We start from the raw sequence: 25,898 nt of genomic DNA, 5'->3' as shown, positions 1-25,898 counted from the left end.
AGACTCTGGCCTGGCGGGCTCGGAGGGAAAAGGGGAGCGGGGAGGCGACTTCTTCGGGCTCCGCGGCGGTGCGCAGGCGCCGTGGCCCGACTGGAGACTTTGTTCTCCGCGGAGAGACCCAAGGGCGGTGCCGGTGGCTGGCTGCGCACGCGCGCCGCCTCATTTCCGGTGCTCTCTTTCGCTGGGTCGCTCGGGTCGGCTTCGGTCGCTGTCGCTCCCGCTCTCCCACCCCCGCCAACCGCCGCTCGGGCCTCTGCCGCTGCCGCTGCCGCGTCGCTTCCTCGATCCCTCGATCGCACATCCGCCCCAATGCAGCGCCGGGACGACCCCGCCGCGCGCATGAGCCGGTCCTCCGGCCGCAGCGGCTCCATGGACCCCTCCGGAGCCCACCCCTCAGTGCGTCAGGCGCCGTCTCGGCAGCCCCCTCTGCCTCACCGGTCCCGGGGAGGCGGCGGGGGATCCCGGGGGGGCGCCCGGGCCTCGCCCGCCACGCAGCCACCACCGCTGCTGCCGCCCTCGGCCACGGGTCCCGACGCGACAGTGGGCGGTCCAGCACCGACCCCGCTGCTGCCCCCCTCAGCCACTGCCTCTGTCAAGATGGAGCCGGAGAACAAGTACCTGCCCGAACTCATGGCCGAGAAGGACTCGCTCGACCCGTCCTTCACTCACGCCATGCAGCTACTGACGGCAGGTAAGCGGGCCTCCCGGGTCCCTCTGGGTCGCCTGGCCACCCGGGGGCATGGGCAGCAGTGGCTTTGTTCCGCCCGCTTCCCGCCCCCCGCCCCCTCGGGGTCAAGGCAGTCGGGAACTCCCCTTCTCTCATCCTCATCCTGGGGAGCCTGGATTCCACACTCCCATCCGGGCCCTCGGTGCGAGGGAGAATTTCTAGACTGCAGTGGAGGCCCGAAGGGGACTTGGCGATTTCTTAGCGCAAAGATCTTGATGGATAGCGCTGCGCTCCCCGCCCCTTTGCCGACCCTTCCCCCTCCCACTTCTTGCAGCTGCCCTGCGCTCCGAGTGTTCAGATTCTTCCAGAAATGAACCTTTATCTCCCCCTACCCCCAAAGGGAAAGCTTTCTTCATTGCGGGTGGCGGTAGACGCCTCTACTGAGGGTATAGGGGGTGAAGACAGCCCGAGCCGGGGAGGGACCGTGGGAGGGAGGGCCGAGGTGAAATGGGGTGAGACTGGAGTGCCCTGTCCAGCGCGCCGCGGTCGTTGGGGCCGGGTAGGACTTAGCGGTAACAGGAGCTTAAGTTGCTCGGCGACGGGAGCAACCTGTGGGAATCGGAGCTTGAGGTTTTCCGAATCAGATTTCCGAATTCGGCAGATAAAATGATAATCGCTATAGAGCCGGAAGGTTGGACCCCTTTATTTTACAAGGTGTTGTTCATCAGAAGGGTAAAAATAATCTTAGAGACGGTGAAATGGGGTAGGAGGAGGTAAGGGGTGGTTTGCAGGACATTCCCCAAGATGGACAAAAACAGAAGTCGCAGGATGCTTGTACCTGAAAGGCTTGGTCTTCTAGTTTTATTTCTTTTTGCTTCAGTACTGAAATAGATTAGGAAAAGTAGTCTTTGTTCTCAGTCTGTGGACTAACGCTCCTTTCCTGCTCTGCACTGGCCAATCACCTAGTCGCTCTGATTTCTCCCTAAAGCCGTCTCTTTTGCCCTCACTTCTAGTTAAAACGTTATTTTAATAAGTATTTCTATGGAGAACTGAATTTTATAAGCAAGTAAAAAGTTGCAGCCTTCAACACTAGATGAGTAGTTGGACTCTTTGACAAGGTTGCTATAATGGACAGATCGTTATGAAAATACCATTTCCCTCCCCTTTGTTCTCTTATCTCCCTACATTGCGTAGGGGTCTTCACTTTTTAATGCAATAAACAAAGCTCGCTGTGGTCAAGAAAAAGGACATTTGGGTAAACTGCTTACATTTTCAATTGGGTGCTTTTCTGTTCTGTAACACAGATTGTTTCAAACATTACTGTTCGTAGTGTTCTTGAAGACCAGGATGCCTTCTTTTATCTTTGTATTTTTTATGTTGTCTTGCATATAGCAAACACCAGGTGTTTGAATCTAAAAGCAAGTACATGCAGACTTAGGAATGGCAGGCTAAATGCTAAAGGTTGACTTGGTAGTCTAATTTTTTATTTCCTCTAATCTTTAAGCAGGTCAGGTTAAATGAGTAAGAATAACAAACTTTAGAATTAAAGGTGTTAGCTTAGGTTTGAAATTCTGACCCTTAATTAGTTACCTACTCTTGGGGAAGTTTTCTGAACCTTTTCTGAACCTCAGTAACCTTATCTGGAAAGTGGGATTGTGAGTTGAGAGAATTAAATGTCATGAAAAGTACTAGCACCATTCCCTTTGGCCATAATCAGATAATAACTTATCACCACAGTTTTCTTCTAGTTGTAAATCCATGGTACTGAATAAGGTATGAAAACAAGGTATTTTTTGCCTTTCTGACCACACCAAGTGCCTAGTACAGTGTTTGTCTTTCAAGTAAAAAATGTTTCCTTAGAATAATCATCAAAAACTGTTGATCCTTAAAAGTTACTTATGCTCAGTCAGTAGAACATGTGACTCTTGATCTTGGGGTTGTAAGTTGGAACCCATGTGGGTGTAGAGATTACTGAAAAATAAAAATCTTTTTTAAAAAAGTTACTTAAAATTTTCACTCTTACTGCTTAAATTCTGTTACAAGAGAGTGCTCTTTAATATTTTTTAACTTGGGCTTTTTGGTGTTTTTTTAATGAACTAAAATTTTAATTGGAGAATTGGCTCACTGAGAAAACAGACTTGGAGTATATGGATGCTTCTTAGTGGGGTTAAGTTTTGATGTATATTGGACCTGGTTCTTAACGTATTTTTTAATGATCTGGAAAAGGGATTGTAGTGAAGTCAACCCACTGTGAGGAAGTGAGACTCTCAGAAGACAGAATAGTAGTATTTAAACTCTGATAAAGGGGTGCCTGGGTGGCTCAGTCAGTTAAGCATCTGCCTTCGGCTCAGGTCATGATCCCAGGGTCCTCGGATTGAGCCCTGAGTTGGGCTCCCTGCTCAGGGTTAGTCTGATTCTCCCTCTCCCTCTGCCCCTCCCCTCAGTTCGGTAGCTCGCTTGCTCTCTAGCTCTGCTCTCTCTCTCTCAAATAAATAAAATCTTTAAAAAAAAAAAAAGCTCTGATAAGGATACGTGTAAGAAAAATACAGTTAACACTTACTGTGCCAGGCACTGGTCTGAGCACTTCACATCAAATATTTAGTCTTTGTGACAATATTATGAGGAAGGTAACTTTTTTTTTTTTTAAGATTTAATTTATTTGACAGAGAGCGCACGCACAAGCAGAGAGAGCAGGAGGGAGAGGGAGAAGCAGACTCCCATTAGACCAGGGAGCCCGATGCAGGGCTTGATCCCACGACCCTGGGATCATGACCTGAGCTGAAGGCAGACGCTTAAGGACTGAGCCACCCAGGCGTGCCAATGAGCAAGTTACTCTTATCCTCATTTTTACAGATGAGGAAATCAGGGCACCCAGAGATTAAATAATTTGCCTCAGGAATAAAATTAGTAAGCAGCATAGCTAGGATTTGAAGTCAGTCTGAGTGTGGATCCATACACCTAACCTTCCCCACCCATCCCACCCCCTACTATATATAGTACCTACAACAAATTGTACTTCAAAAATATTTTGTACTACTTGGACAAAATATTGCAGTTTATTTGAATGCATTGGAGTGCTAGCTAACAGGTCAGTAAAGATAATAAGGCCAGAAGAAGGAGGAAACCCAGAGAGCAGAGCCTAGCTCTAACTGACTCTCTCAGGCACCTCTGCTCATTTCCCAAGAGAAGCCTCAAGACCCAGACCACTCGTCCTTCAGCAGCCTCATACCCCTTCCTGTTCCTTTCCTAGCCTTACTTTTTTTTTTTTTTTAAAGATTTTATTTTTAAGTGATCTTTCCACCCAACGTGGGGCTCAAACTTAGAAAACTTGAGATCAGGACTCGTATGCTGTACTGACTGAGCCACCCAGATGCCCCCCAGCTTTATTTTATTTTGTACTTAATGAGCTTCTGATGTATTATATATTGTAGTTACGTATGTATTTGTTAACCACTGCTCCTTCACAGCTAGAATGTCAGCTCTACCAGGGCAGGGATCTTTTGTCTGCTTTGTTCACTGCTATATCTCCTGTTCCTCGGAAGAATGCCACACAGAATGGACTCTTACTAAATATTTGATGAACGAATACTCATCTTCATTGCATGATGGAAAAACATCAACACAGTTCTGAGAGATTTACATTTCGAATATGGACATCTATGTTAGCCAAATTGATATTCAGCTATGATGACAATTAAATGCATTTGCAGATATGCAAGGACTCAGTGTACCCATGCTTGTTTTCTGAAACAAAAATAATTGATCTTGTTTTACATATTTATGTAATAAACATACAATGCTTGTATGTAGAGCAGTGTTCTTTTTCTACTTTGTACAATTAGGAAAATATAAGTTTGTGTAAATGACTCAGGAGTAAGTAAACATTTTGAATAGTTAACAATCCCCACAAGATCTTGAAAATATAAGAAATCCGTCTTTCAAAAGCACTCATCAGACATTTAAAGACAGTCTGTTGATTGGGGCGCCTGGGTAGCGCAGTCGTTGAGCGTCTGCCTTCGGCTCAGGGCGTGATCCCGGCGTTCTGGGATCGAGTCCCACATCGGGTTCCTCCGCTGGGAGCCTGCTTCTTCCTCTCTCACTCCCCTGCTGTGTTCCCTCTCTCGCTGGCTGTCTCTCTCACATAAATAAAAATAAAATCTTAAAAAAAAAAAAATAAAGACAGTCTGTTGAAACTTCAAAATACTTAATTCCTTTATTTCTTTCACAATATAAAGAAATATCTATTTCATTTCATCTACAGGGCTAGCAAAACCTAATAAAATCAGAAAGTGGAATTAGTTACAAAGAATTCTAGACCAAATATAAATATAAATAGTAGGGTAAACAGGCAGAGGTTATCATTATTTGCAACAGTATTGTTGTTTACATAGGAAAGTGGTCCGGGATGCAGCTGATTACAAGATAGAGATGTACAAATCAGTAGGTTTCTGATACATGAGCAGTAGCCAGTTAGAAAAGAGAAAATCTCATTTTTAGAATAGTATCCAAAAAATTAAAAAAAGAATAGTATCAATTGCCTTGGGATAAGCAATAAAAATCAGTTCAAAATGTATGTGAATAATGATAAACAATAACATTAAATAATATTTAACCTTTGTGTAGAGCATGTAACATGGGCCATGAGGTATGCTACCTACTCAATCTTCCTGGCCGTTCTATGAGGAAGAATTTTTATCTCAGTACAGATGAGGAATATTGTGATCACATACTATCAACTTAAAATTTTACTAAAGGTGATAAAGGAAGATCTGAATGAAAAGAGAAATATGCCATGTCCTGGGGAAGTTGTGGGGGGTGTAGGGGGACTAGCATTGTAAAGGTGACAGAGAACTTTTAATAGTTGATTTTTTGCATTTCCCAAACTAATTCCAACTGGATTTATTTTTTTATTTTTTTTAAGAGATTTATTTATCTTAGAGCACGAGTGGGAGGGGGAAAGGGAGAAGGAGAGAGAATCTCAAGCAGACTCCACACTGAGCACGGAGCTGGTCTTGGGGATCGCTCACATGACCCCAATGTGACCTGAGCCCAAACCAAGAGCCAGACACTCAACCGACTGTGCTACCCAGGCACCGCAACTGGATTTATTTTTTTCTTTTTCTTTTTTTTTTTTTTTAAAGATTTTATTTATTTATTCAACAGAGACAGAGACAGCCAGAGAGAGAGGGAACACAGCAGGGGAGTGGGAGAGGAAGAAGCAGCCTCCTAGCAGAGGAGCCTGATGTGGGGCTCGATCCCAGAACGCCGGGATCACGCCCTGAGCCGAAGGCAGACGCTTAACCACTGTGCCACCCAGGCGCCCCAAGGATTTATTTTTTTTAACCTGACATGCTGAATATAAAGTAGCTGAAAGAGGAAATGAAGATAAGTGAGAAAAAAATTTTGGAGACAGGAAAATAATGAAAATCTGCAATATTGACAGAAATTTAGTCAAACAATGGGGCACCTGGGTGGCTCAGTCGTTAAGCGTCTGCCTTCGGCTCAGGGCGTGATCCCGGCGTTCTGGGATCGAGCCCCACATCAGGCTCCTCCGCTGGGAGCCTGCTTCTCCCTCTCCCACTCCCTCTGCTTGTGTTCCCTCTCTCGCTGGCTGTCTGTCTCTCTCTCTGTCAAATAAATAAAATCTTTAAAAACAAATTTAGTCAAACAAGACGTTTAGGGCTTGAGAGGATGAGAATTAGAAGGAACTCAAACATTGCTGGTGGAAGTGTGAACTGATACAACCACTCTGGATAACAGTTTTAACATTTCATCTGAAAGTTAACTTTCAAATTCCTTTAAAATTCAACAACACCATTCCTAGGAATATGCCCAAAGAAACTTTTGTACATGAATGCCTCATTCATAAAATGGTGCACCTTGTTCACAAGATGGTGCACCTTGTTTCAGCATTGATTGGAGACTGTGAGCCTTTCAAAATGAAATATTTATATAGCTGTGAAAATGAAAACTTACAGCTAGATGCAACAACATAGGGAAATCTTGGAAATCTAATGTTAGTCAGGAAAGCAAGTCCCATAAGGCTAGATACATACGGTACAATACTATTTTTATGGAACATAATACTAGTGAGATTAAGCAAAATATTGTTAGCATACATTTTTCTCTGATAAAGCAGTTTTTTACAAAACTAAACATATGTTTACCATACGACTCAGCAATTGCACTCTTGGGCATTTATCCCAGAAAAATTAAAACTTAGTTTCACACAAACGTGTGCATGAATGTTCATAGCAGCTTTATTCTTCATACCCCAAAACTGAAAACAAACCATATGCCTCCAATAGGTGAATAAACTAGTACATTCATACCATGGAATACTACTTAGCAATAAAAAGAAATGATAAATGCAACAACTTGGATGGATCTCAAGAGAATTATGCTGAGTAAAAAGATCCAGTCTCTAAAGGAAACATATTGTATAATTCCGTTAATTTAACATTCTTGAAAATACAAAATAATAGAGATGGAGAACAGATAAGTGGTTGCCAGTGATGAGGAACAGCTGGAGGGACGGGACTGTGGCTGCAAAAGGGTAGCATGAGGAATCCCTGTGATGGAACTGTTTGCACCTTGACTGTGGTGGTGCTCACATGACTGATGAAACCGCATAGAACTAAACACACAAGTGGGTGTAAAACTGATGAAATCCGAATAAAGCCAGTAGATTGTGTTAATGTTAATTTTCTGGTTATGATACTGTATTGTATATGTGCAAAGTGTCATGGAGAAGACTCGGTGAACGGTATATGAGATCTTTTATTTCTTTTTTTTAATTTTTTTTTTTTAAGATTTTATTTATTTATGTGACAGAGAGACAGCCAGCGAGAGAGGGAACACAGCAGGGGAGAGGGAGAAGCAGGCTCCCAGCCGAGGAGCCCGATGTGGGACTTGATGCCGCAACGCTGGGATCACGCCCTGAGCCGAAGGCAGACGCCTAACGACTGCGCTACCCAGGCGCCCCTTTTTTAATTTTTTTTATTATGTTATGTCGAGATCTTGTATTTCTTACAACTGCATATAAATCTACAATTATCTCAAAAAAAAAAAACGGGGGGGTGTATGCCTGGGTGGCTCAGTTGGTTAAACATCTGCCTTTGGGTCAGGTCATGATCTTGGGGTCCTGGGATGGAGCCCCACTGCAGGTTCCCTGCTCAGTGGGGAGTCTGCTTGTTCCTTTCCCTCTGCCCCACTTGTATGCACTCTTGCTCTCTCTCAAATAAATAAATAAAATCTTTAAAAAAGAAAAAAGAAGCTCTAAACTTTAAATTGTATCGTAAGAAAGAGATTCAAGAGACCATGGTCAATATGTCATAACAGGGTTTGCCACTATCCTGGAATGTGAGAATTGAGCCCCTTAGAGGGCTCTTTACTCAGACTTTGGGAGATTTTTCTGAACTAATACCTATTCTCTGTCAACACTGTCTGTGAAATATTGTGTTGGTATCTTTTCCTAGGGAGCTAATCAGCTTTCATCAGATTCTCAAAGGGGAAGATGACCCCAAAAAAGATTAAGAACCGATTGGTCTGTGCTCTTGTTTAAAACAGTTAAGTAATTTGATAAATAAAAAGAAAGGAGTTTCTTTATACAAAGATAGTAAACTTACTGGACTTGTGATTCCACAAGTGGGTACCAACAGAAAAGATATAGGGCAGAGAATTACAAATTTGGGGATGATAAAGTCATGAAGGTATAGGGCATAGAATTATAAACTTGGGAATGATAAAAGTCATGAACCATTGAGAGTGTTAATGGTACGTTTCTTTCATTCAGTAGACATTTATGGATGTCTGTTGTGTATGAGACATTATACTAAAAATGGCAGGTAGTCAGTTTAGTGATGGAAGGGGTCCAGAAATCATTAACAAGGGAAGGAGTAATGTGGTTAGAAGTATGAACCAAGTGCATTGAAAGTCGAGAGGAGGGCATGACCCCTGACCTTTTGGAGCAGAGATTCTCTGAATCTTGCCCTCTTAAAAACACTGTCTCTGGATGTCTTAGAAAATCTTGACCACCGTCTTGCTGCTTATGCAGCCCTTATCAAATGCTCAGTTAATGAAATGTTCGTGGTAATCTGTTTTTAGTTAAGCCAATCCAGTTGATAAAGTTTGTATATAATTTTTCCTAACTTTTCTAGTATTAACATTTTTGTGTTTATTAAATCTTTTTTTCTCTCTTTTTTTTTTATTATGCTTTTTAAAAGTAAGAAGGGAGACTAAGAGAGGTTTAATGACTTGCTCAAGGTCACATACCAAGCATGTAGCATAAGTGGGAAACACAGTTCTGTCCAGCTTCAAAAGTCATGCTCTTTCCTCTGAGCTATGCATTTAAGAAACAATCCTTGGCAGTTCTTTCAGCCCATGGGTCCTATCCCTGTGCTTTAATAAAACCACCTTTTTGCACCAAAAAAAGAAAAAGAAACCTCATCCTTTAGAGCTTACAATCTGTGGTAAGACCTACCCAAAAAGGAACAGTTAAATTATAGTCAAAGATAAAGTAAAAGAAATGCCACAATATTAGTTGAATTTGCTTTGACTGGTGGAAGGAGGGACCTGGGTTTAAGTACCTGCTGTGTCACTAACTAGTTTTGTGGTCTTGGACAAGTTGCATAACTTTTCTGAGCCCAAGTTTTTGCACTTGTTAAATAGGGATAGTCCTGGTTATAAAGACAAAATGAAACAATAAGTACAAAATTCCTGACACATAGAGACACTGGATGAAATATGATTATTATAAGCGTCTGGCTAGAAAACAAATGGGTCACCTCTCTGTGTTGTTTACACCTTTGCTTTCCTTTCTTTGGCTCTTGGGACATCCAAGGTCTCTGGAGGCCCAAGCAAAGATCACTTAAAGGAGTTAGTTTCAAAAAAGTTGTCTAGAAAGTACTTTTGCCTGAAGGTTAAACCATTTTTAGGAAGCTTCTCCTTGATTTTTTTTTTTCTTCCCAATACAACCTACTCTAAGCTCTCCAAGAAGAAGAAGGCCAAGGAGAGAAAAACAGAATTGGGGGGGTGGGGGAAGCCAGACAAGATCAGGCTGCTGAACATCTGAAGCACCCACGGAGTCCTTTCATGGACTTGAACCACATGACAGTGTCTGAGGATATAAACCGTACGCAAAATTTTACAAAAGGAACTCTTCCTTGCTTAAATAAAGTTACCCCCCTTCAGAAACTCTTCATTGAGAGGCAGTAATAAAAGCATGAGGTTTAAAGTTAGAGAAAGGCTGGGTTTTAACCCTTATTCTGGTACTTTAACAGCTCTGTGATTTAGAAACTTTTCTTTGGGGGCGCCTGGGTGGCTCAGTCGTTAAGCGTCTGCCTTTAGCCCAGGGCGTGATTCCGGAATCCTGGGATTGAGTCCCGCATCAGGCTCCTCCACTGCGAGCCTTCTTCCTCTCCCACTCCCCCTGCTTGTGTTCCTTCTCTCGCTGGCTGCCTCTATCTCTGTCAAATAAATAAATAAAATCTTTTAAAAAAAAAGAAAAACTTTTCTTTGAGTGTGTTTCCTCATTTGTAAAATAGGGGTAGTACCAGCTACTTCACTGAGTTATTTTGTAGGATAAATAAGGTAATGTTTGTACGGTATTTGATACATAGTAGACATTGAATGAATATTCAGTCTTTTCCCTTCCAAACATGGAAGAGGAGCCCTCTTGAAGACTTAAAGTTGCCTCTTTGTGTTTTGCTTTCTCGGCTAAACTCCCATGATTCTTTTATCTTTTCAGTGCTCAGTTTTATTTAAATCATCCTTCTGGGGCTTCTCTAAACATATTTTAATATTCTTTTAAAATTTTTGAGATGAACTGGACAAAAGGATTCTGATTAAGATATGACTAGTGCAAAATATAACAGAAGGATCCACGTTACAGAAGGAAAGGCCTTAAATTTACAGGGTGCATTACATTGCATAAAAACAAACCTTTCTCCTGAGTTCAATTTTTGCAGCCCTCCTTCCTATAGGAGTACAACAGATTACCAGGCTTTGACTCTTATCTTCTTGCACTGGCCAAGTAAAGTTTCTGAAAAGTGCTATAAAATAGAGGGCCTAACTAGATGGTAGCAATTAGAACATACAAAGAGACATTTAAAATGAAGCATGTAATTTGTTCCACATTTTTAGAAGCTCTTTGGGATGTTTTCAGGTCACGAAGGTGGCATCTTTGTTCCTAGGATTTTTGAGGATTGAGTACCCGGTTTTTCAGCCTGGAAACTCAAGAAGAGATGTATTCAGAGATGGTAGGTTCAAAACTAGTGACTAGAAAAGGCTAATATTAGCAGTAAGTGGGAGGGCAGACTAGAGGTCAGGATATACCACCAGTAAAACAGCAAACAAATAAGAGTGTTGAATGAAGCATTTAGTCTGCTAATTTTAAGGTCAAATTTGTTCTCTCTTTCAAGCAATGAAACATAGGAATGTGAAGAGCACTGTCATCTACAGTTCTTCTCATAGGAGTAAAGGTTTAGTTAATATTTACAATATGGGATGGGGCGTCTGGCTGGCTCAGTCATTAAGCATCTGCCTTCGGCTCAGGTCACGATCTGGGGTCCTGGGTTCGAGCCCTGAGTCGGGCTCCCTGCTCAGTGGGGAGTCTGCTTTTCCCTCTCGCTCTGCTGCCCTCTGTCTCTCTCTGTCAAATAAATAAAATATTTTTTTAAAAAGAATATTTATAATATGATTAGCAGTTTTAATTGTCAGAAAACAGGGGAGTGTGTGCTTTTGGCCATAAACAGTTCAGTTAGCTCACCATATCCTATAACATGTGAAATTAGGCTTTTTAATAAGCAGAAGCCTTCAGTTTGAAATTCTGAACTCTTTTGAAGTCTGTTAGAATCAAAGTGACTTTCCTTCATCTGTATACTTCACAGCCAGCCTTAGTCTAAACAGTTATTTTTAAAAACTGTTAAAGGTATGGGTTTGCACAATGTGTTTGAAGTATTATATCTTTTTTTTTTTACTATTTTATTTTTAAGTGATCACCACACCCAACATGGGTCTTGAACTCACATCCCCGAAATCAAGAGTCGCATGCTCCACCGACTGAGCCAGCCAGGTGCCCCTGAAGTCATGTATCTTTATACCTTAAACCAGTGGCTTTCAAAGTGTGATCCCTACATCAGCAAGATCAGTGTCACCCTGGTAACTTGCTAGAAATGCAGATTCCTAACACAGATCCCAGACTGGCGTTGGGGCCCAGCAATCTAGTTGAACAAGCCCTCCAGGTGATTCCAATGCATACTGAAGTTTGAGAACCCTTACCTTAAAATTACAGAAGATAGCGGGGTGCCTGGTTGGCTCAGTCGGTTGGGCATCCAGCTCTTGGTTACAGCTCAGTACATGATCTTGGTTTGAGATCAAGCCCACCTTGGGCTCCCTGATTAGCCGGGAGTTTGCTTGAGATTCTTTCCTTTTCCCTCTGCCCCCCTCCCCAGGGCATGCTCTCTTCCTTTCTCTCTCTCTCTCAAATAAAATCTTTTTTAAAAATTATAGAGTATAGAAACACAGTATGGGAATAGTATATAAGGAGAACATTCCGCGTTATTTAGAATGTTCCACTGACTTCAGGGAGTATAAATTTCTTTTTTTGACTGTTTTCAGTGGACCATATAACCTTTTAGTTGCTGTTCATTGCTTGCACACACTCTGGCCCATCTCTGTTCGTACTCCTGTCGTAGCACTTAAGTGTACTTCATTGCCATCTTCATAGACTGCGAATGTCCGTGTCTAAACGTAGCGAAGATGGGGATTTTATCTGACTTGTTCTGCCGTATCTCCTGTACTTTATAGGATAGATGCCTGGCCCTTAGTAAGTCTTCCCTAGTGGTTAATGATCATACCTGTATCTCTCCCTTCATCTGCCTCTCCACAGGAAGCACTCAAATGCTTCCAATGAATGAATGAATGAAGTTCCCTAATTATAGGAAATCTTTTTGGATACTAAGGTTATATCCGATGAAACTGTCTTACCCTGTGAATTGAAAGTACCTTGGTGCATGTTTTCCTTCAGGAGGTTGACTGAATTTGGGCTAGGTAACGTTGACTGTATGGTAAGCTCTTCTAGGAAATGGGCTTTAATTAGTACGTGTACGTATGTTATTTTTTTCGGTCTGTATAGCAACCTCATGAGGTAGATATTGCTTCCATTTTACAGATGAGGAAACCAAAAATTAAAGCAATTAAGTACCTTTCCAAAGTTCACACAACTCGTCTTTCAGAACTCTCAAGGACTGTCATCCAAAGCACTACTCTCACAATGGAATTTTAATGGTACTCTTCATTGTGTATTTAAATTACTGACCTTTGTTTCTTCATAAAGATACGACTTTATGCTTTCTTTTGCTTGATGCAGACTTTATTTTTAGTTCATTTATCCCCTTATCCCCATTTCTCTGCATTGGTTTTGTTAAATTTGCTTTTCTTGAGAAACATTTGAAAGGCTCTGAGGTGGAGGCTTCAGGTGGGGATGGAAGAGCAAACTGCTTTCATGAGAAGCAGCCTTTCAGTTTCCCAGTTGGCTCCACACGTCTGAACTGTTTGGTCTTATATTCCACTATTGCTTTAGGCAGGCTTGGTAATTTGCCTCTAGTTACCAGAACAAACTAAATCGTGTTTGTCTTATCCAGAAATTGAGAAGATTCAGAAAGGAGATTCAAAAAAGGACGATGAGGAGAATTACTTGGATTTATTTTCTCATAAGAACATGAAGCTGAAGGAGCGGGTACTGATACCTGTCAAGCAGTATCCCAAGGTAAGGCGTAACATGCCTCACTCCCTTCGTGGTCTTTGTAGCTGTGAGAGCCATGGGCTGAAATAAAGACTTCGGGAAACTGTGGTGCATCAGGTCCTTGAGCCCGTGAAGCTTCTCTTCCAGACTTGCAGTACTTGTTTCTGGCAGTTGAAACATCTAAGTCCATAACGAACAGCATACCTAGAACTAGGAAGGAAATAGAATCAACTTTTTATTACCAAAAAGAGTTTCTTTCTCAAATGTTTGTTCAGGCTCCAAGTTTAAAGAAACAAATTGAAGAGTTGCTCTCTGTCAAAAGATTGATGTGGTGGGAAAAAAGATTGATGCACAATCTAAATACAGGAAATGTAACACAAATCCTTGGCTAGATGAAGTTAATATTCTTTCTTAGTGTTTTACTTTTAAATAAATCCTTTCTTGTTTTTCTCCTCCTCCTCTTTTCCTTTTTTCAAAGGAAAGAAATCAGTTCTATTTAGTTTACCTAACAAGTACTGCAAAAGAATGCCATGTGTCTGTTCTGAGGTCACTGCCTTAAAAATATTTATATGTGTTCAAGTACTAAGGGTTGCAGTGTGATGATGTGGAAGGAGCACCAGACTGTATCAGGAAACCCAAGTTCAAGTCTAGGAACTGCTACTTTCTACTTGTATAGTCTTAGACTATTCACTTTTTTCAGTCTATCCTCAGCATATCCTTCAGTAAAATGGGAATGGTAATACACTCCCTATTTTACAGGGTTGTTGAAGATCAAATGAGATATTGCATGTGGAAATGTTTTATAGGAACATGTGTATTGAGAAATCTATTTTTATTTCCTGTCAGTTCAATTTTGTGGGGAAGATCCTTGGGCCACAAGGGAATACAATCAAAAGACTGCAAGAGGAGACAGGTGCAAAGATCTCTGTGCTGGGCAAGGGCTCAATGAGAGACAAAGCCAAGGTAAGCTCATATCAGTGAGGCAAGAAGACAATGCGTTCTGGAAGCCAGCACTTGTAAGTGTACAGAATGTGAATCCCTTAAATTTGTGTTGGCTGCAAGAGATTATAGACCAGGTTAACTCACTTGTTTGGCAACACTGGAAGAGCCTAGGCGTGCCCTGGTGATTGTTTTCTTTTCCTTATTTTTGACTGCATAGTAATGGAGGCAGCAGTAGCAACTTTCACATTTGTAGGCTTGTCCATGAAAACTTGGAAGAGAGCTGGATATACTAAAACTTATCCAGACTAAAGACACTAAAATGTGAATAGCCTATTCCCTTTCCAGTAACACAGAAAAGTGAGAACAGTAATGTTGTGAGTGCAGGTGAGTCTGAGGATTAGTTGTCTGGGTTTTTTAGAGCCAGCTGGAACGTAAAGAACACTAAAAGAAAGTATTTCAAAAGGAACCATGAGTAATCCTGACAACAGAACCTAATGCTGATTTTTTTTTTCCATGTCATAGTCCCAGGGGCTTTGTATATTCTTTATAAGTATCAAAAAATTTCCTATCAAAACAGAATCGCCTTGGGGCGCCTGGGTAGCGCAGTCGTTCAGCGTCTGCCTTCGGCTCAGGGCGTGATCCCGGCATTCTGGGATCGAGTCCCACATCGGGCTCCTCCGCTGGGAGCCTGCTTCTTCCTCTCCCACTCCCTCTGCTTGTGTTACCTCTCTAGCTGGCTGTCTCTCTCTGTCAAGTAAATAAATAAAATCTTAAAAAACAAAAACATAAAACAGAATAGTCTTAACCTTCTAGGGTCAGCTTTTTAGATGAGACATACCAGGTACTGCCTAAAAACTTCGTCATTCAGGGCTCTTTTTATGCAGCCTATATTGCTGAACATTGTTTTCTCAGAGCCTCTTCGTTTGTCCACTCACATTTCTCACTAGCTGAATACACTTTGGACTGAAGTATGTTATTCTACCTAATGCGATTTACATGAGATTTTCTTCACTCTGTCCTGATTTTTTTCCTACTTTAGAACTCCCCAGACCATATAAGCAAATAAGAAGAGCTGGTGCTGGGACACCTGGCTGGCTCAGTCAGTAGAGCATGGGACTTTTGGTCTCGGGGTCATGAGTTTGAGCCCCACAATGGGGACAGAGATTACTTAATAAATTAAAAAAGTTTAGGGGCTCCTGGGTGGCTCAGAAGCATCCGACTCTTGGTTTTGGCTCAGGAGAGATAGAGCCCTGCTTCAGGCTCCCTTTGCTCCCCCATAAATAAATAAGCTTGCTTATTTATTTATTTATTTATTTATTTATTTATTTAAAGTTAAAAAGAAGAAGAAGAAAAAGACCTGGTACTTAACAGACTACCTGGGATTTAAAAGCAAATGCTTGGCAGTGAATGAATGCATGCATGCTTGGCAAACAGCTGATAATCTGAATGAAGACTGGATTTAAGTTTCTCTCTTCCACACCTTCTAATAAGAGCTGCAGTGAATACACCAAGAATTTGAGACAGCGGTTAACTTTTAGTAGCAGACTGATTACAGGTTTAGCAGGTTGTGTGAATTACTATTCTCCAGACCTTGTTTTGCTTTCTTCTTAAACTTTATTGTTTTTCTTAGGTGTTTAGGTTATTTCTTGCTGTCTCTTTGGACATCCATGTGATGTGATGTTTTTCTGCATTTTTCCATAGGAGGAAGAGCTGCGCAAAGGTGGAGACCCCAAATATGCCCACTTGAATATGGATCTGCATGTCTTCATTGAAGTCTTTGGACCCCCATGTGAGGCTTATGCTCTTATGGCCCATGCTATGGAGGAAGTCAAGAAGTTCCTAGTACCAGTAAGGAAATCCACATCCTGTATCTTTGAGCAAGAGAGAACTGGGATCTTGTGCTGTTGCTAATAAGGCAGGGGTTCTTAACCACGGTCTCTGCATAACCTAAAATTGCATACCAAATTCTGTATGTTCATTTTTCTGAGGTGATGTGTTCCTTGTACCTAGTTCTCAAAGCACTATGCCCCAAAGCCACTCTCCCCTTACTTGTCTAATGTGGTTTTAGTTATATACCAGGATCTGTTGTTAGTATCCTAGGTCCACAGTGTGTCTGACATTTTAACATCTGGTTAACAAAGATTTAATGGAGTCTTCACTGAGCTAAGTGTGTTGGTGCTAGTGTGGAATGAGGAGGTTATGATAAGAAAATGGCTAAGATGGTCGTAAATCCCCTGTACTCAAGGGTTTGTGTTCTAGACTCTAGAGTGTGTAGAAGATAACAGTAAGGGGGTTCTAGCATCCAATGTTAATAGATTAAATTTTGACTTGGATGCATTCAGGGCTTTCTCTCCTAGAGGAATTTCTTACATAGAGTTTGATTTGAAAGAGTCATGATTGTTATAGGCTTGACTGTTGATGATATTAAACAAATTGGTGTGCAGTTCCTTTCAGAGTATAACTGAGGCCCATGAAGAGTTGGGACAGAGCAGTTTACCTGTGTTGCTTATTACCATCTGGTCAGAGGGTCCATTCTTTGAATAAGTAGAAAATGGTGTGATTTTTGCTCAGCAAGACCAGGTAGTTGTCAGAGTTAACATACTACAGTTGAATATTTAATAACCAAGGATGAATCTGGAACCTTAGGAAGCATCAGAAATACTCATAACTAGAATTGAGTAAGCATCCTGTTTTCATCACTAAAACTAAGAGGAGGTGAGATGCAGTTCTTGGTTTTCTTGTGTACACAGAATGAGGCGTTGGAACTACATGTGGTGTCAGAGGATGTGAGAATTGGTAGAGCAAAAATTTATAGGCAGTGTGTACCTATAATGCTGAACTCTAAGAATTCCAACACTGTCTCAGATGCTTTGTTTCCAAGTACCTCATCTTCGTTAGAATGTTCAAATGTGAAACAGCCAATTTAAAATATCCTAGAGAAGACCTCAGAGCTGGTAAATTTTCCCTTGAGGGAGTTCTTTTTACTCTTTTTGTGTTCTGTTGAAGCATCCTGAGCCACCTGGTTTCTGAAGGACTGTAGGGGAATGCCCATCTCCTCTTTGTCCTTAGTCTCAGCGTATTTCTCAAAAGGGATAGCTTTACAAGGCTTGCATGTAAGTGGATCTTCTAAAAAGATGCCTGCCAGGCATATCTGGGTTTCTTCAGTGTTGGTATAGCATTTGGAAGAATCTAGGCAAAGGGGCTGTCATTGGTCACTTGATTCTCCAGGGTGGGTCTCAAGCAGCAGTCATGTGAGGTAGGAGGGGAAGAGTTGGAGGGGGGGCATCTCTGTGGTGACTAGAATCTTCTATTCTTGAAGCTCTATCCAGCTGGGATATGTAAAAAAGCATGGAGTATTAAAACTGAATGGCTCTCATCAGGAAATATGTGAAAAGATTTGCAAATGGCATTTGACTCAATTCTTCCCTCCTGTGAAGAAGAAAAAAGTGAGCCTGTTTTTGCGTCCATGACCAGAGCCTCCGTTTTCCCCTTAGAACCATTAACTGTACCAGAGAGGCTTCCTGGTACAGTAGGAAGAGCACTGGACTGGGACCTTTATCCGCGCCATCTTGGACAAGTTATTATTTCACTTTTCTGAGCCTCAGGTTCCTTGTTCATCCCAAACATTTGTTAAGTATCTGGTAGGTGCCTAATACTCTGCTTGGGTCTGAAGTTACAAAAAATGGCTCCTTTCTCACAATCTAGTGAGAAAGACAATTCTAGAATGACGTGGTAAGTGCTTGGGTAGAGAAAATTACACGGTGCTCTGGAAAAAGAGGAGGGAGTGGGGGTGGCATCAAAGACAGTTTTTCAAAAGAGGTAATATTTTAGATTAAGTCTTGTAAGAGTGAGTTAGTCTCTTAGGTGGACAAAAAAGGCAATGTAGTCTAATGATTCAAAGCCTAGATTTTGGAGAGAGGTAATTCTGAGTTCACGTCAAGTCTGCCACTTACTAGCTGTATGTCCTTATGCCGGTGGCTTTATATGCCCTGATTCTGTTTCCCAGCTGTAAAATGGGAAGACCTGTCTGCTTACTTCAGGGTTATCTTGAAGATTCAACTGCAAAATCTATAGAGAGCTTATTATAAAGTGCCCAGTGTGTAGAGCTTAATTAACATTAGTGACTTTTACTGATCTAGGAGGAGGAAGCCGTTGGCAAGTATGGGTGTATAAGTGTGCCGGGTTCTGAGCTACAGGTTGTTCTGCATGGCTTGAAAGGAGGTTATCCACGCAGAGTGCGTGGAAGTGATCGGAGAACTAGGTAGGGACTAATTTTGAAGAGCTTCAGCTGAATAATGAAGGGTCTGCCATCAGGACTTTCCTCGAAGAGGGGACAGGTAGGGTGCCATTTGACTTCAGAAAATGCATGACCTGAGACTTCATCCGGGCATTCAGAGCTGGTCTTAGTATCCAAGGCTTATGTGGGCTGGACAGCTTCTCAGCAGAAGGTGGAGATGTGGCCCAGTGGTCCTTATTATCTTTCATTTGCAGGATATGATGGATGATATCTGCCAGGAGCAGTTTCTAGAGCTCTCCTACTTGAATGGAGTACCAGAGCCCTCTCGCGGACGTGGGGTGCCAGTGAGAGGCCGAGGAGCTGCACCTCCTCCTCCACCTGTTCCCAGGTAAAAATAATGGAGACAACTAGAAACGGTGTAAATTTGGCCAGTACCATTTCTCTCTTAATGGTGCTCTTACTTCCAGCTTGGAAGGGGGCCTTAGGATTTGTACCATCAAGAGTGGAATAAGTAGGTCTTAGGTATTTTGGCCATAGTCCGGTGCAGCAGTCCTGTTGAAACTTTTGGTCTTTTAATTTTGGACAGTTCTAGCATTTTTTTTTTCTTATGATATGTTAGTCACCATGCAGTACATCATTAGTTTTTGATGTAGTGTTCCATGATTCATTGTTTGCGTATAACACCCAGTGTAGTTCTAGCATTTTAAAATGGTCTCTGGCTTTAGGATTTTCTCTTTTGTGATTGGCCTTTATGGAATGTTCAGACTTTCCAAAGTAGTCCCCTAATGAAGCATTCACAGGTCCACTGTGGAACCTGGGGAGTCTCCAGTATGGGTCCTTTACCCACCCATATATTCCTCTGTGGGTTTTTTGCGAATTTTGTTTGTTTGTTTTTTCCTCTGTGTTGTAATAATAGTCTACTTAAGGCATTGTGAAATCTGTCTAGCTCCAGAATTTGCAAACAAATCTGAACATGAAAGTATTATCTATGTATTAAAAGCACCGTTTAGAATAAATTTTCTTTTTGCAGGGGCCGTGGTGTTGGACCACCTCGGGGGGCTTTGGTGCGTGGTACACCAGTGAGAGGAGCCATCACCAGAGGTGCCACTGTGACTCGAGGAGTGCCACCCCCACCTACGGTGAGGGGTGCTCCAGCGCCAAGAGCACGGACAGCAGGCATCCAGAGAATACCTTTGCCTCCACCCCCTGCACCAGAAACATATGAAGAATATGTAAGAAGTTTGAACAGTGTGCCATTTCCCAATACCTAGAGGGTTGCCCAGGGAAATTGAGTGATAGGGCATTGGCCCTTGATGTAGGTGGCAGGGACTGCCAATAAGATCTGGAGTCTGGTCTCTTCTCTTGCAGCAAATGTTAAACTATGAGAAGATATTTCCATTTTAAGCATAGTTTACTATGTGTGAGTAGATTAAACAGGAAATAGGCTGTGCCTTGATAAATATAGAGTGTTTTAGTAAGGGGTCTTTTTGCTAGTACTCCTGATAATGCTCAAGTTCAGCATTTTACCTTGCTTCCTGCCCACAATTTGAAGGGTGGTTTGGTTTGGTTTGGTTTGGTTGGTGGTTCAGTTTTGTTTCATTTAAAAAAACAAAACAAAACCTGTTCTCTGTCAGCTATTCCCCAGTGGGTGTTAATTTTGAAGGGGGAAATTCTGCATTCTGTTACTCTAGAAGCCTACTGTCCTCCCATGGGATGTAATTACCTGCCCTACTCTGTGTGATTCTGACTTTGTATTTCATTTGATTTGTTCTAGGGATATGATGACACATATGCAGAACAGAGTTATGAAGGCTACGAAGGCTATTACAGCCAGAGCCAAGGGTAAGTCAGGCAATAGAAGTGCTGTTTTGTGTCCTAGGGATGGATGGAGGGAGTTGGAGCAACCGAGAGATTTAGGTAGCACACATCTAAGGAGCAGTGTGGCTCCCCTTTGGAGGGCAGCTCCTTCGCTCTCCACATCTGTAAGGCGCACAGAGCTGTAAGCTTAGGTAACTGTGAATCTTAATTTATAGTGTAGAATCTGGGAATAGCAGATGAGAAATTCCTGAGCTGCGACCACATGGAAATGAAGGGAAAATGCCTTTAAATTGTTTTGATGTATTCTTGCCACATTAAAGGTGCATAAAAGTTCAAAAAGAAGCTAGAATCCTACTACCATAACTTAGGTTACTTTCTGCGCTTGCCTTAAGTAATGTTTTTGTGTGTATGTATTTTGTCTGCGATTGATTGAAAAAGTATTTCATAATTCTACAGTGGGGACAGAACAGCATGTTTGATTATTCTCTTCCAGTGAGCCCTATAAGTGTGTGTGTGTGTGTGTGTGTGTACACTATGATTAAGATGGTCAGTTTTGGATTGTGCTTTTTCAATTTAAATTATGTGGTATCCATTTTTCTTTGCTGTGGTTGTAATTTTTTTTTTGTTTAAGTATGTAGCACATATGTGTTTTGGAAATACTTTCTGGTTTAGAGATGGGGCAAAATGGGCATTTTCCTGTCTTACACGTGTAGAAAAATGCCTGAAATGTGGGAGCAAGGGGAAATGGAAATAGAGTTACTCTGTAGCTCTCTAACACTCTGTCTTTGGCTTTCAGGGACTCAGAATATTATGACTATGGACATGGGGAGGTTCAAGATTCTTATGAAGCTTATGGTATGTCTTTATTTCCATGGTGGGCAGAGTGTGCAAGTAAGCGCCTGCAGGAGTGCTAGTGACCGGATTATTGGGGGTTGCCAGTCACACACCCAAAGAGGAGCCTCTAGAAAGCCAAGATGTTGGTAGATGTGACAATAGCCATCCCGCTCTTATTGAAATTGTGTGGTGTGCCATAGAAAGAGGAGATCTTAAGGTGAGACAGAGTTACTCTTGGAAGGCTAAGCAGATGTCTTAAACTAGGGCTCAGGTCCAGCTTGGCCTGGTTGGAGCAGCAAACTTTTAAGCCGATGTTGATCTTTTTCTACTTTAGACCAGGAGAGATTGCCAGGCCTAGGTCATGTTGCAGGTCCTTTGCTGCTGGTGCAAAGAACTTCATCATATCCAATTTTATTCTCCAGCCCCACTCCATTTTTTTTTTAAGATTTCATTTATTTGTTTTGAGAGAGAGCGAGAGGGAGAAGCAAACTCCTCACTGAGCAGGGAGCCCAATGCAGGGCTCAATCCCAGGACCCCAGGATCATGACCTGAACTGAAGGCAGATGCCTAACCAACTGAGCCACCCAGGCGCCCCACCCCACTTCATTTTTAAGAACAATTTTGGATCTCACTGAAAAGAGTCTCAATGTAGAGGAAATGTTAGCTGAAAGGGAACGAGATGGCAAGTAGCTGGCCAAAAGTAGGTTGGGTGCAAGAATAGTCCCTGTCACTCTCAGATCTGAGGCGGTAGGGGCTGGAACCAGTTCAGGGCAGTACTGGCACCAAGCTCCTTACTGGCGTGGAGACATCTCAACTCAGTCCTTGATTCCAAGAGAGCTACAGAGGCTGGAATGGCAGCAGAACCAAGCTGTCTTCCCTGAGGTTTAGTTGAAAACACATTGCTCAGGAGTGTCCGCAAGAGCCAATTATGGCCCCGTGTTAATGGGCCCCAGAGGGAGTGCCATGAGGCAGTGGGTGCAGAGAGAGCAGCCTTTTAAATGCAAGGTATTTTCGGCATACCTGAGGGAATTCCAGAGTCCTCGGCCAGGGGCTCAGCAATGGACACTTCATCTTAAGACACTAGTTCACAGTCTCCCCTTACCCCTAGCAGAAAAGAGGGAGTAGGGAGCTTCTTAGAGCTCCCACAGACAGACGAGCTGAGCTTAACTCCTCAGCACAGTATGTAGCAGCCAGTCAGCTGCTTGCCCAGGGAAACAGTTTTTACCAATTCTAGCAAAATGGTACTGGACAGTTGCCGTCAGTAACACTGCTCTGCTCTGCTCGTAGGCCACTATTTAGAAGGGCAGTGGGATTGCCCCAGGGTATTTCCCTCCCATCGGTGAGGCAGCACAATGGGGCCTCTGTATGTGTTTGACTAAATTACGTTTCTGTTTGGCCAGAGAAGAGACTAGACTGAAAGAGGCAGGCTGCCTCTTTTGCTCCTGGTGTGATGTTGCCATCGTTAATCTGTTATGATTTCTGCCTTTATAAACAGAATTACAAAAATAAACTGTCTTGTTAGTACCAGAAGCCACTTGGAAAGTGATGGATGTACCTATTATACTAAGGGTATAAACAGGCTCAGCTAGGGTTCTGTGGGACTTCAGGTCCACATAGAGGTTTCGTAGACCTGTAGTGATGGAGGCTCATATTTGTGAATGCAGGCAGCTGGAGAAATGCATCAGGGACGAACTGGCGTGGGTAAAGTATGGGGGCGAGTGGGAAGTACAAGCTCATAAACTCAACTCCTTTTCATAAGCGGTCAGCTATGGAAGTAAGCGATCATTTCCCTCAGGCTTTTCCCTGTAACAAAGGAAAGCCATTTGAGGATGTCAACCGTGTTGTCTGGCTCTGTGGACTATTGCATGAGAAAGGAAACAATGAATTCTCCGTATCAGTGCTATAAACACATTTCGATGGTACTTCCCTCTGTCAGAACAGTGGACCAGCTCTGCTGGTGGGGAGGCCTCGTGAAATGTGGCTCTTGCTTGCTTCTCCCAGGGAGCCAGAGGTCACTTCTCTTTTTTCTTTTTTCTTTCTTTTTTTTTTTTTTTAAAGATTTTATTAATTTATTTGACAGGCAGCGAGAGAGGGAACACAAGCAGGGGGATGGGAGAGGGAGTAGCAGGCTCTCCGCTGAGCAGGGAGCCCCTCATGACCTGAGCCGAAGGTAGACGCTTAACAACTGAGCCACCCAGGCGCCCCAGAGGACACTTTTCACCAGGGAAACCTGACTTGCTGTTGGAAAGGGAGCTACCTGTTTCCAGTCTGAAAGACTTCCCAAAGTGGCCACATTACCTGAGGCTTTCTGTCCAGTTCCTTTGGGAACAGGAAAAAGGGCATTGCAGACCTGCTAAGATTCATTTCCTCACGGTCTCAGGCAAGGCGTTGGGTTTATCCAGGTTTGGGGGCTGGAGCACAGATCATGTTGCTTGTGGAGAACCTCTATGCTAAAGATGACTCTAGGCCTTTTCTGAGCTGTTTCCTTCTGTCTGTCCACTCAAAATTGCCCTACAGCTGGGAAGTTAAGCTGTTCAGGAGGGCCAAGCAGAGTGAAAAGCAAGGACCACTGGGACGTGGCAAGACACTGGAAGCAAAGCAGTGTTTTTGGTGATCTTTACCATATGACCTATTCCTGCTCATCCCAGAATGCCAGTGGCACGTGGTTTATAAACTGTTCTTGCTTTCCCCACAGGCCAAGACGACTGGAATGGGACCAGGCCATCGCTGAAGGCCCCTCCAGCTAGGCCGGTGAAGGGAGCGTACAGAGAGCACCCATATGGACGTTATTAAAAACAAACATGAGGGGAAAATATCAGTTATGAGCAAAGTTGTTACTGATTTCTTGTATCTCCCAGGATTCCTGTTGCTTTACCCACAACAGACAAGTAATTGTCTAAGTGTTTTTCTTCGTGGTCCCCTTCTTCTCCCCACCTTACTCCATTCTTAACTCTGCATTCTGGCTTCTGTATGTAGTATTTTAAAATGAGTTAAAATAGATTTAGGAATATCGAATTAATTTTTTAAGTGTGTAGATGCTTTTTTCTTTGTTGTTTAAATATAAACAGAAATGTACCTTTTATAATAAAAAAAAAGAAGTTGAGTAAAAAAAAAACCACAAACCTGTTAGTTTCAAAAGTGACATTGCTTGCTTAAAGGTTCTGAAGTTTAAGGCTTGTTAACTTTCTTAGTTTTGATTTGAGGCATCCCGTAAAGTTGTAGTTGCAGAATCCCAAACTAGGCTACATTTCAAAATTCAGGGCTGTTTAAGATTTAAAATCACAAACGTTAACGGCAGTAGGTGCCACCATGTAAAAGTGAGCTCAGATGTCTCTAAAAATGTTTCCTTTAAAAGCACATGGCGGTTGAATCTTAAGGTTAAATTTTAATATGAAAGATCCTCATGAATTAAATAGTTGATGCAATTTTTAACGTTAATTGATTTAAAACAACAACAACAAAATTAGGTTTGTAAAACTGACTTTTTCATTATGTGGGTTTTGAAATCTAGCCCCAGGCATACAGTGTTGAGAGATACTTCGTGGGGAGTAGGTTTTGAAGAGGTTGATTCGGGGAGAGGGGCTGGCCACCTGGATTGAATTTGATGCAGAGCTTTTTAGCCACGAAAAATCTTTCAGTGATAGTACTAATAATTAAAATTTCAGTATTTAAAAAGACAAAGTGTTTTGTCCATCTGAGGTTCTGCACTCCATGAAAAGCTCACTTGGACACTGGAACCAAAAGCTGATGATTTTTTTAAGTTGACGGTTGTCAATATTGAACTGTTCCCAAGGTAGTCAGTCAAGTATGTCTCAACACTAGCGTGATATAAAAAGGGACACTGCAGCTGAATGAAAAAGGAGTCAAAATCCACTTTGTACATAAGTTAAAGTCCTAATTGGATTTGTACCGTCCTCCCATTTTGTTCTTGGAAGATTAAATGCTACATGTGTAAGTCTGCCTAAATAGGTAGCTTAAACTTATGTCAAAATGTCTGCAGCAGTTTGTCAATAAAGTTTAGTCCTTTTTTAATCAAAGTAAATGTGATGAATTGTCATTTTTTTGGGTGGACAATAAAATAGTTTTCTCTTTCAAATAAACTTAAATTAACTCTAAAGTTAATGGGCTTGTTAAAAGTTGGAGACATTCTTAAAAGTGGTGGGGGGGATTTTATTTTAAGTTTACCAAAAAAAAAGTTTATCGAGTTGTTAAGTTTTAGTTTAAAAATAACCAAAGCTTTTTCACCCCCTGGAAGTTGTTGACAGCAGTTTTATCCCATCCTATCACAAGCTCTAATTTCTGGAGAGAAAAACCCAACTGAGCCGAAACTTGGATTGGTTTCCATACCTAGGCCTCAGTGTTTAAAGTGCCAGCCACCCTCGCCTGCACCTCCGTAGAGCCCCTAGGTGGCCCTAAGCGTGACACCAAATAATCTCCGTGAGCTTGGAAAGGGACAGCACCTGCCTTTAGATACGACAATTCAGCAAACCCTGGGTGCCCGTAAGGGTTTCCCTTGTAATCCCAGAAATGCTGTTAACAAATCAGCTGGGCTGGGGCAGGATCTGGCATGATAGGCTGGCTCTGAACTCCCTCCTGAGAGACCAAGAGAGGAAATGATGGAATTGGTTGGCCCTGTTTCCACTCCTCTGTTAATT

At 42.3% G+C, this 25,898-nt stretch overlaps 1 protein-coding gene across 1 annotated transcript; it reads left to right on the top strand.

The window, feature by feature from the left end:
- Nucleotides 1-89: 89 nt before the first annotated feature.
- KHDRBS1 (KH RNA binding domain containing, signal transduction associated 1) lies at nt 90-25,285 on the top strand. Its single transcript, XM_045782148.2, has 9 exons — nt 90-691; nt 13,312-13,436; nt 14,259-14,375; nt 16,056-16,202; nt 18,846-18,979; nt 19,622-19,823; nt 20,366-20,433; nt 21,206-21,264; nt 23,939-25,285. The coding sequence occupies exons 1-9, from the start codon at nt 310-312 to the stop codon at nt 24,034-24,036; spliced, it is 1,332 nt and encodes a 443-aa protein (XP_045638104.1). The 5' UTR covers nt 90-309; the 3' UTR covers nt 24,037-25,285.
- Nucleotides 25,286-25,898: the final 613 nt, after the last annotated feature.

The sequence above is a fragment of the Ursus americanus genome, chromosome 33, assembly GCF_024610735.1.
Source record: "Ursus americanus isolate L20-20 chromosome 33, mUrsAme1.1.p, whole genome shotgun sequence".
Classification (NCBI taxonomy): domain Eukaryota; kingdom Metazoa; phylum Chordata; class Mammalia; order Carnivora; family Ursidae; genus Ursus; species Ursus americanus.
Note: the sequence above shows the minus strand (reverse complement) of the source record. Positions and strands in the feature narration are given on the sequence as shown.

What these genes read in the sequence shown, in the direction of transcription:
- KHDRBS1 (XM_045782148.2), top strand. Translation starts at nt 310, where the DNA reads ATGCAGCGCCGGGACGACCCCGCCGCGCGCATGAGCCGGTCCTCCGGC. An exon ending in TATTACAGCCAGAGCCAAGG is followed by an intron (nt 20,434 to 21,205) that starts GTAAGTCAGGCA and finishes TTTGGCTTTCAG; the next exon opens with GGACTCAGAATATTATGACT. An exon ending in AGATTCTTATGAAGCTTATG is followed by an intron (nt 21,265 to 23,938) that starts GTATGTCTTTAT and finishes CTTTCCCCACAG; the next exon opens with GCCAAGACGACTGGAATGGG.